The sequence below is a fragment of the Empidonax traillii genome, unplaced genomic scaffold (assembly GCF_003031625.1).
Source record: "Empidonax traillii isolate 1590-97213 ecotype Southwest subspecies unplaced genomic scaffold, ASM303162v1 scaffold575:size619451, whole genome shotgun sequence".
Taxonomy (NCBI): Eukaryota; Metazoa; Chordata; class Aves; order Passeriformes; family Tyrannidae; genus Empidonax; species Empidonax traillii.
Window position 1 is genome coordinate 297,703 of NW_020955768.1, and position 11,081 is coordinate 308,783.

The 11,081-nt window shown below is 47.0% G+C and overlaps 1 protein-coding gene across 3 annotated transcripts; it reads left to right on the forward strand.

Moving 5' to 3' along the window:
• The first annotated feature begins 2,991 nt into the window (after nucleotides 1-2,991).
• TTPAL (alpha tocopherol transfer protein like) lies at nucleotides 2,992-10,514 on the forward strand. 3 transcript variants are annotated; one of them, XM_027898059.1, is made up of 5 exons: nucleotides 2,992-3,053; nucleotides 4,151-4,603; nucleotides 5,339-5,532; nucleotides 7,389-7,499; nucleotides 8,260-10,514. In XM_027898059.1, exons 2-5 carry the CDS (start codon nucleotides 4,165-4,167, stop codon nucleotides 8,533-8,535), a joined length of 1,020 nt encoding a protein of 339 aa, XP_027753860.1. In that variant the 5' UTR covers nucleotides 2,992-3,053; nucleotides 4,151-4,164; the 3' UTR covers nucleotides 8,536-10,514. The 3 variants fall into 3 exon arrangements, with proteins under 3 accessions (XP_027753860.1, XP_027753859.1, XP_027753861.1); XM_027898058.1 differs by having other exon boundaries at nucleotides 2,999-3,050; nucleotides 4,148-4,603; XM_027898060.1 differs by lacking the exon at nucleotides 2,992-3,053 and adding an exon at nucleotides 3,054-3,062.
• The last annotated feature ends 567 nt before the right edge of the window (nucleotides 10,515-11,081 follow it).

An 11,081-nucleotide genomic window follows, 5' to 3' on the forward strand; every position in this document is an offset into this window, starting at 1 on the left:
AAAGGTTTCTTTCATTTGTGGGGTCCAGACACTCCAACTGCACCCCAAGGACCAGAGCCCCTCCTGGCCCGAACTGCACATAGATTATCTTTATTACAGGACTGTTATGTTTGCACAGTTTAGTGATTTCATATCAGTTTAAAGCCTTCTCTGTGAGCAGTGCTGTTTGAAGTCATGCTCTCTTTTTTTCAGCTCATCTTGCCAAGACTGTAAAACCTTTATTGCTAATGGTGGAAAAGCTTAAAGAAGCCAAGGTAACTTTCCCAGGCTGGGCATTAAGACTGGGTTCAGGTAAGTAAATAAGTGAAGAGTATTACATGGACTTCATTAAATATCAACCAACACCAACAGCCACTCATTTATAACACAACGGCAGGGCGAGGGAGCACCCAGGAGCAGAGCTGGGAAAGGTATGAATCACATGTGATAGGAGAGATGAATATGAGAAGGGCTGGAATTGCCACGGAGCTCCAGGTGTGGCTCCCAAGGTCACAACACAGCTCCTGCAAAGACTGGGAGCTGATGAAGTGGCAGGGTTGATGTTGTTCATCTCCTCTGGGCTGGGGAGGGCTGTGGGCACGTGGTGTGCGTGTCCTTCTCCCTTCTGCCACAGCGGGTAAGGACAAAATTCTCCCTCCTCAGAGGGAGACTTAAAATTCAGGCTAGAGCCAGCACATCTCCTGGGACTGTCAGTTCTTGGATGGTTTGGTTTTTAGCTTTTACTTCCTTATAGACAACTCCTTACTGGTTTCTAGTTTCCTTTCAAACATCCCTGCTTACTCCTAACACCCTGTTACAGCAGCCATTAAAACCAGTCAGGACTGGAACTGTCACCTCCCTGCTACATTTTCCTCCCTTGGCTTGAGAGGTGCAAATTCCAAGTAGATTTTGCAACCTGTAGCATAGATCCCCATGTGCAGCTCTAGTATCTCCCGGCTGTTTGGTGTTTCGAAGTCTTTTCTCAAATCAGCAATTTGCCAGATCAGGTGATCCAGGAAACTCTGCCATCCCTTCAGCTGTGAGGCCACAGCCTCATCTCCCCAGCACACATTTCCCTCTCTCCAAACTGTTTGGAGCTGCCAGTTCCAGGCTCTTAACTCTCCCCTGGGACTCCATGGCTGCTTCTGCCACACTTGTGCTGCAGGAGCTGTTTGAATGGAAAAGGGATCAGTGCAAGTTCTCTTGTCCTCCTGAGGTCCCTTCCAACCTCATTTTCCCCTCAAACTGCTGGAGAGGGCGTGGAGCAACATCACAAACAGGTCTAATTCAAACAGAACCAAACTGGTCCCATTTTCAGGCACCAGCTTGCCAGGTTGCACCCGGGTCTGGGCTGGCCCACCAGCACAGGGTGGAATCACTGTACTCCCCTTTTCTGGAACGTCTCTGTGACACACTCAGTTTGTTCCATACTGCCATATCTCTTGCCAGGTGTGGAGCCACTGAGACATTTTCCACTTTGGAAGGGTGAGTCCTTGGAAGAGAAATAAATCGGAGCCGAAGCTCTGATGCTGCAGAAGGGCCTCGATTCCTACTGCGGGTTCCTGGGAATCCCGCTCTTGTCCAGCTATCTTTGACTCCCTCTCCTGGCTGAAAACACGGGTTACAGCCAAGATGAAAGAGTGGAAACCACCACGCTCCGTGGATCCTCCAGCCTGGGGACAGCCCGGATGCTGACCAGAGAGATGCTGAAGCGTTTGCAATCTCTGCATCCTTGATCAGTGGGGTTAAACATGTTGTTTCCCCTTCCCCAGCACTCCCTGTTGAACTCTTTGTAATGCAGCAAGCCTGGGAGTGACCACCTGTTTTATTTTTATTGCAAATTCCACGCAGAGAGGTCAGGCATCACCCCCTGAACTCCTGTGGGACACGGCTCCCTGCCCTCTAAGAAACCAAACCAAAGCCAAACACCCCAAAAATTCTCCCTTTATTAATATTTAGCCCATCTGTTGACATTTAAATGCAGAATACAGCCAGCACATCCCTTGGGCCCCGCTGCCACCCAGCTGTGCTTGCCTGGCTCCTGCTTTGAGGCTGCCCTAACTCTGGCCAGGGAATTCCACAGTTGCTCTGGCTGACAGGGAGCAGCTCCAGGGCCCGCAGATGGTGCTGTGGCCCTATTTTCACCTGCCTTTCTCCTCTGTTCCCGGGCTGGGAGGTCGCTGCTGTCTCACTGAAACCGGCTGGGCCACAGATGGGGACAGTGGGCTGGGAGAGACCCTGGGGACACGTCAGCTCATGACCTATATGTATCTATATATATAAATATAGATATATTAAAAAAAAATAAATATATAGAGAGCTACATATATACCCACATACATATATGTGTATGTATGTATGCATATGTATATATGTGTAATGTATAATACATGATATATATTAACATGTATATAACTGCTGTAGAGAATGCTGTATGTAGCATTATATATAATATAAAAAATAGTATATACTATGATATGTATGTATGGTACATGTGTTATATAATATTATATAAAATAGATACTATTATATATATTATGTATATACACTGGTATATATTATGTATATACACGCAATATGCACATAACTGTATGCATGCGTACAGATACGCGTATATAATGCACACGTCACATTAAAATATACGATTTTATATTTTTACACACTGTTTATTTGTTCACATTTTTTCACTAAATATGCACACAGCTGTGCCCTCGCCGCAGGGCACTGACAACCCGCTCTGCCGGGGGACAAGGGGGGACCAGAGAGGGCAGAGGTGGCCGGACGGGCAGATGGCAGGGATGGAGGAACAGGCGCCTTTTCGGGCCGAGGCCGAACCACGCGGGGAGGCGGCGGGAGCCGCTGCTCCCTGAGGGAACCAGGACTAGGAATCAGGAGCAGGATTAGGAGCAGGAGGAGGATTAGGAGCAGGATTAGGAGCAGGATTAGGAGCAGGCCCGGGAGCAGCCCCAGCCCTCCTCCCCTCCCCGCAGCCATCGCGCAGCCGCGGCCGCGCCGTCATTTCCCGGCGGCCGGAGCCGTTCCGGGGCGGCGGCGCTGCTGCTGCGGGAGCTGCGGGAGCTGCGGTACGGGGGAACGGGGAACGGGGGAGCCGGGGCCGTGCCGGGCAATCCTCGCTCCGCCCTCAGTGACCGAGGGTTGTGTCCTGCCCGTGCCGGGCTGTGGCGGGGCGGGCGCGTCCCTGGGAGCGGTCCCGGCCTGGCCCGAGTGTCGCCGTAGCAGGAGGGCCGCGGTGTGGGACAGGGTTCCTCTGGCAGGCGGTGTGGGACAGGGTTCCTCTGGCAGGCGGTGTGGGACAGGGTTCCTCTGGCAGGCGGGTCCGTGTGCCGGCCCGGGGTGCTGTGAGGGGCTGAGTGCGAACAGCTCAGCAAAATAAAGGCGTGCTTTTCCCCCTCCCAGCCCCAGGCCCAGCTACAGGAATTCATGCCAGGCATAAGTATTCTGATCTTAACATTGTTCTCTGTCCACCTGTGACTGGATCTAGAAATGCAGCCCCAATTTCAGACGCGCTGGCATCGCGCTGAAAACTGGATTAGGCCAACCTTAGTGCCCATGCAGTGCTGGCAGGAAAGTCTGCAGTTTCCTTAACCTGCTTGTGCAGTCTGTGCACTGCAGCCATTTCTTACGTTCCTGAGTGCAGCTCCTCCTGAATTGCTCAAAACACTCAGTGGGCACAGGTGGTTTTGTGTTTGCCAGAGGTTCAGGGCTGTCTGGGCTGAGGAGGGAGAGCTGCTCAGGAGAGGGTGTAATTTGACCAAATGTCAGAATCCTTCCTGACCGTGATGTGTTTGATTTGCTTTAGTTTCCAACTGGACGTAGGAAATAAACATTAAGGTGAATTAAATTATGTATTTCTGCAGTGAGCTGTGTAATTTTGTGTTTTTAATTTTTTTTTTGGTTGGTTAGGTTTCATCCAAGGTAGTTTTCTAGCTGCTAGGCAGGATAAAGAGATTAGAGAAACCTGCACTTTCTAATCCTGGTAAGATAATTAAAATGTCTGGACTGTGCATCTGGCTGTAGTGCTGGTTCTTTGAAAGGCAGCGTCCTTAGCTGGGAAACAGAGGGGATACAGAACATAAAAAATATGTAAATCATCGATGTGCTTGCTGGTCCGTGGGATCGTTTGTCACGTGCAGCTCTTGGCTTTTGACAGATTCCTGCTGCATTATGTCAGGAGACAGCGACTGCACCAGGACAAGTCCATCAGCAGGGTCTCCATCGGACAACGAGCTCTTGCCGGATCGCCCAAAGTATGTTTGTTCCCTGTCTCCTGATCTCGTTACCAAAGCCCGGGAGGAGCTCCAGGAGAAGCCTGAATGGAGGCTCCGTGACGTGCAGGCGCTCCGGGACATGGTGTGCAAAGACTACCCCTCCCTGGGGACGTGCCTGGACGATGCTTTCTTGCTGAGGTTCCTCAGAGCCAGGAAATTCGATTACGATCGAGCGCTCCAGCTCCTGGTGAACTACCACACCTGCAGGAGGACCTGGCCCGAGGTGTTCAGTAACCTGAAGCCATCTGCAATAAAGCCTGTCCTGGAGTCGGGCTTCGTCACTGTGCTGCCCCATCGGGACCCGGAGGGACGTCACGTCGTCTGCATCCGCCCAGGTACTCCATGAATGCCTGAATGTCTTTGTTCTCCGTCCTCGAGGTGTGTCTGGGCCAAATACCTGTTCCCTGCTCCCCTGAACGGTGGGGGCTTGTACAGAGTGTGTGGGTTCTCTCTGAAATTTGAGAAAAGCTGGCTTGTGAAGGGACACGCTGGTCGTTGGCCAGCGTTATTCCAGTTCCTTTTCCTGTGTCAGCAGTCGTGTCAAAATGAAAGTGCAGTGAGGTGGGTCAATGAAATATTAGACAATTCAAGGAAAATTAATGTGTAATAACTCTAATTGAAGTGGGGCTGCTGGCCTACACCTAGAGGCTTGTGATTTGCTTTGACAGTAAGCAGAGAGAGGAGCCTGTGGCTCTGACTCCCATGTACATAATCAGTCTTCCATGTGCTTTTGGTGCTGCCAGGCTTGCTGTAAATTTGTCTTCATTCATTCTCCTCTTTTCCATTTACCTGCTTTCTTTCTGAGCTGAAACTGCTAATGAGCTGTGCTGTGTGGAGAACGGGGTTCTGAAAGCCATTGCCTTTGCTCCCTGAAGTAAACATGAGTTGCCATTGCCCTCTTGCTTAAGAAAAGGTATATTTCTTAATATACAGTTCTGCTCTGAACTAGAACTGTGGCTGTTAGAGACTAGCCTTTAAGAGCCCAGGAGAACAGAAATTCAGTTTTTTGGAATGTGTTTTGTTAGCTTATCTTTCCTCTCCGACTTACCATCCATGTCTTGTAACCTCAGACAGATGGACACCCAGTAATTATCCGATTACTGAGAACATTCGTGCCATATACTTAACGTTAGAAAAACTCATTCAGTCCGAAGAGACCCAGGTGAATGGAATTGTAATCCTGGCAGACTACAAAGGAGTCAGCTTATCTAAGGCGTCTCATTTTGGTCCTTTTGTAGCCAAAAAAGTGATTGGAATTCTTCAGGTAAGACCTGAACTGGTGGGAAAATAAGCTTGTGCATTGTAAATGACTGCTTCTGTGTCTAGAGTTCTTGACTGTGTCGCCACAAACTTCATCATCTTGGCTTTTGCCAGCAGAGTTAAACATGTCTCTGCCTGACCAGTTTCTCACGCCCTTACTGCCAATTTACCTCACTTGCCCTTTTTTTTTTCTTTCTTTCTTTTTTGATTTTTGCATCCCTCAAAACTAAATTTGCATTAGAAATGCAAACTTTTGAGCTGGAACAGCAAAAAGCAGTTCTGCTAGGTGGTGGTAAGGAAGAGAGTAGAGAATTACAGAATTACAGAGAGGAGCCAGTGAGGAAATGGCTCGTTATTTAAAGGGTTGCTGTTGGCTGAGATGGAGCCAACCACTGGGCAAGTGAAGGTTCCAGTTCAAATGCTGCTGCAAAAAATTTGGCAGAGAGGACTTTTGACTGGGTGTCATTTGAGGAGGATTTCCACCCGTGCCCTGAAGGCAGAGAGGCTTCTCAGCAGAGACAGTAATAAAAAGCATCTCCTCCTTGATGTCTGGAAGGAAAGTGGTGGAGAGCAAGTGTAAACACAGTGGAGGTGAAAAGAGTGAGGAGTAACCTGGCCAAAGTGGCAGGAAGGGCTGATGATTTCCCTTGATGCTGATACAATCTGAAGGGGTGAGATGAGAAAACTTCTCTTGAATGGGTTCATGCCCTCGTTACTTTTGTTCTAGCCTGAGCTGATGATGTTCTCTGTTATATCTGTGGGGGAATAAGGAAGGATAGAGTGGATCAGGGGAGTTTGCAGAGATGAGACCAGTGAGTTTAGGAATGCCTCTATAAGAACTTGCTCCTTTAAATTATGATCTAAATGTGCCTTTTAACTATGAGCCCATATCTAATTTGTACAAATAAAATGATGGATGTTGGTAGTGGAAGCTGCTCACAGAGCAACAGCTGAACTTGGGGAAGGACATAAAGGTATGGGTGGTATTTAAATGTGTTGCACCAGCCTTGCTGAGCTGCTGCTCATGTAGAGATGAGCTAATTCACTGACCTTCCCAGGGAGAAAAATCCTCCAGCAGGGCATGTTAAGTGCTCTTCACTCCAAGCATTGACTGCTTGCTTTGTGTGTGTAGAACTGGTTACAAGGGAAAGGAGCTTCACTGTGGCACATGAGGCTTTAATTGCTGATCATGAGCTTTTCCCTTTTTGAAAAATATTTCTGCAAATAAATTTCTCCAGCAGAAATCCCGTAATTAACTGTTATTTAAAACTGTCTTGTACAGGAGACACTGTGTGTCCTGCTGGCAGCAGAGCCTGTTTGTCTTTTGCAGGTAGTGTGATAGAATAGCTGGAATGGCAGAAAAATTGCAGTGATGTTAGATTCCCTCTTTACATAAAAACACATTTAGGGTGTCTTGGGCACCAGATCTTGTAGCTGGGCACAGTGTTAGCAGCAGCCTGCTCTGGTGCTGAGCGTGGTGCACTCCTCAGGAGCTGGAGACCACTTGGGGACTGCATCCTTATCAGGGCTGGGAATAGCCAAAGGACAGGGATTTTCTAAGTGTTTTTGTCAAGGGAGATGGAGATCAACACAAGAAGTGAAGATTTACTGACAACCATGTATTTATTGATGCAGGGTTTTCTTGTCTCTTGACTTTCTTTTTATGCTCATAGATCTCACCCTGAGACTGTTCCCTGTAACAAGTTGCATTTCTGTTGCTGTGTTGGTTCATGTTGGTACCTCAGATTAAAGTCTGGGAGCCAGTGGGATGTGCTGGCAGTCAATCTCAGGAGATTTTGAAAGGAGGAAGGTGGCAAATGTTTTTTAAACTGCATTACAAAAATCTTCTTTACCCTTCAGGATGGATTCCCCATTCGAATAAAGGCTGTTAACATAATAAACGAGCCTCGTATATTCAAAGGCATTTTTGCAATCATCAAGCCTTTTCTGAAGGAAAAGATAGCAAACCGGGTAAGGATTTGTGTTAATAATAAAGTGTTAATATTAATGTTTGTAAGTCCCTTGCTTGGTCATTCTAAAAAAAAAAAAAAAAAGTTGTAAAATTTGACAGCTGGAAAACATTGGTGCCATTTTACTTGATCTAACGTGTCCCTTCTGCTTTAATTTTTAAAATTATGCTGTTGGGAAAATTCTCTGTGAGAGAGAGAGAGACTTTGAGGAACTTAACGTTGGCATAATATTAATATGGAACTTTAGTAGTGCATATGCTCTGTATTCAGGACATGAGTTCAATCCCTGCAATTGGATCATTTGGGCCAGTAGCACTTCATTTATGAGGTGGTGTCACAGGAAACCTGTGTTGCCCCTTCCTTGCCCTGTTGCTTTACCCCAGTGTCCTGTATGGCACAAGTATCCTCTCCACAGGACTGGATGTGGTTGCCAGTGATTAAGGGGTTTTTTCCACAGGGATAAGTACTTACAGTCCCATGGACGAACTTGGGTGATGAGTTGAACGTGGAACCTCAGCACAGACAGATGTTGATCCCTGTTGCTGGGAGTTAACCTGCAGTAGATGTGGGTTGTCCCAGGACTCCTCTCCCCGGTGTGTCTGACTGCACCTGCCCACCCCGTGTGCTGCCACTGGCCCATAAGGACATCACCCCTAAAATTTGCTCTCTGACTCACAATAAGCTGGTTAGCTGCCTGCTTCAGCCATTTGCTGCAGAGTGTTCCACGTGCTCTTCTAAAGCTCTTTCTCTTCCTTCTCCAGTTTTTCCTTCACGGCTGCGATCTGAACTCCCTCCACCAAAACATCCCTCCGGCGATCCTTCCCGAAGAGTATGGTGGCACCGCGGGCAAGCTGGACATCTCAGCGTGGAACGAGCTGCTGCTGGCCTCTGAGGAGGACCTCCTGCACGACTTCTCACAGCTGCTGGTGCCCTGTGACAGCTCCCCCCGGGACACGCTCGTGAGTGGAGATGCCGAGGAGAAGCAGTGCGACGATTCTCTGCGGGGCATGAAACCGCAGCTCTACTACTGCTACTGACACCCCAGGGCAGGGGGGCTGTCCAGCAGTTGGGGTCTGCTCTCGTGGGTGATGTTGTGAACTCTGCCTTACTCCTAAACCCGCAGTTTAGGGACAGACTGCTGAGGCACTTTACACTGTAGAACCAAAGGAAGCTGGAGGGGGCACACTGGGGGCAGGGCAGAGTTCGGGGAGGATAAAAGCAAAGAGCACAAGTTGTGTAGAAGACTTGAGGCTCATCGACCTCTGTGTGAACGATGCAAATGGCTCTTTCTTTCTAATGATAAAGGGAAAAAAAAATATTGCAGGAGCATAAGCTTGATATTTTCTTATCCCCTCCCCACCCAGGTGAAAAGTGGCAACGATGATTTACTAACTTTGTGATCATCTGTTCCCTTCCCCTTCTGCCAGTAATCCAAGAAAAGAAAGGGGCTCGTGAACCCTGCAAAATACAGTTCTGTAGTGAAGATTGCATAAACCTATAAAAGTCTTAACTTGGCCTGTCCTTCGTCACGTGGTTCAGATTGTGAGTTGGCATTTCTGAACTGTCTCAGTGAATATTTGGCTCAAATTAATACAGAACAAAACTTATTCACGAATACCCGTATGGAGAACACCTCTAAAACTTCCCCACAGTAGGAAGAACTGTGACTGATGGATTAACTACTGCAACATCTATCCCATGTTTGCACAACAGCTGCAATCTTCACTTTCAGAAAACAGGAAGTTTTTCAGATAATTACTTTTGACTAGACAACAGCTTCAAATGAGGTTCAGGACCAAATAATAATAAAAAAAAAGCTGTGTCAGGCACCTTCCCACATTGTCAATTCTTTTCTGGTTGTGACGAGGAATTGGGTAAGTACCTCCTACCCAGAATTCATGAGGCGGCTTTGTAGCAGTTGGCATGTGATGTATAGAAGGCAATACTTCATTGTAAGACAGCAAGGTGCTGCTTTAGCTTTGTTACTTTGGGCTGAATTTGAGTTTTAAGTCTGTGAAACCAAATGCAGGCGGGCTTTTTCAAAGCACATTCCTGAATTTCCTGATATTGTAGCATTTTGTTCACTGTGCTTGTTGGCTCTTCTGTGAAATGTTATTACGAGGTTTGTTTTTAAACTGTGTTAACCTCTTTTGTCTTTGGTTGTCATGTTCCTGTATGGAGTTAGACTTGAATCATCTCTCTGATATTTACTCATAGGTTGTATGCCTGTGCTTCTAGGTCTTTGTCTAGAGACAGAACTAAGACTCCAGTGTCAAACCAGGCTAAGATACTGATGTCCAGATAAGCTGTTCCCACTCCCCGAGCTCCTTTTATTTAATGGTCTTGAATTTAGAACTTAACTCTCAGCACACTCTTTGCACACGTTTTTCTGCACTATAATGGTGTGGAGATGGGAACCTCACTAGGACCAGGAGAGCACACCCTATCACTTCAAGGTGAAATATTTCACTATTTGGTGGAAAAGAATTCCCCTTCTAATTGGGGACTTACCCCTTAGAGCACTTTCTCTCGATGAAATCTTGATTTAGTGCCAAATGGGATTATAGGCACCAGTTACGTTTCTGTAAATATAAACCTAAAGCATCTTGAGGATCTCAGACATTCGTTTTTCAAAGTGCCAAACACTGTTTTGGATGTTTTTCTTCCTCTCGGTCCCCTTTACAGCATGACTGCATTGCCAAAAAGAGACAACTCCACCACTGACTTCCTGACCTGGCAGCAGATCTTATCCCTGAACAAGGGGCAGCAAATGCCATTCCCATCCTCCAGGCATTATAAAAAGAGTCTGCATCTTGAAAAGGGGTAAAACCGTGAAGCTTTTTTTTTTCCTGGGTGGCAGTTCAGAATTTGTGGAAGCAGAGGACTCATCACAGGAACACTTTTAGATTAAAGGTGGGAAGAGATTAATTTTCCTCGGTGGAAGCATCCGATTTTTCTTACCTTTATAAGTGAATTGTAACTCCCGTTTGATAGCTGTTACCTTTAGTGTGGAGATGATAAAAAAAACCAAACTGCCATTTTCATCTACTTGAAATAAGGTGAAAGTTTGTGACCAGAATGTGCTGTGTGTTTTGCAGAGGTTAAATCAGATTTTTACCACATAGCAAGACAGTACCACCACAGGACTTAGGGCAGGTCAGTGGCTGCCCACGCTGCTGAACTGCCAGAACAGAGAGGTTGGTGGTTTTTTGTTGTTCTAGTGCCTCTTAATTCCAGTCACAATGTACAAATAAAAATAAATAAATAGGATGGACCATTTCTCCTAGAGGTGAAGGCCTGACAGTCTTTTCTTAATCGTCCTGCAGGGCTGGAAGTGGTGGTGTTTGGACAGTTAACTGGAGGAACAGCTACTTTGATTCCCTTATGTAATTATTAGAGAGGGAGTTGGAATACTCAAATTACAGTGTCCTTCAAAAAGAAAGAAATCTCGTGCTGTTCAGCAGAAGGCTGAGGAAGCTCTACAAAACCCACCCCCTTTTCCAGGCTTCTGTATTCTGCAAGCCTTAAACAGCAGGCAGCCTAGATCCACCTCACCCTCTTCTTTCCTCTGCTCACGGAGAAA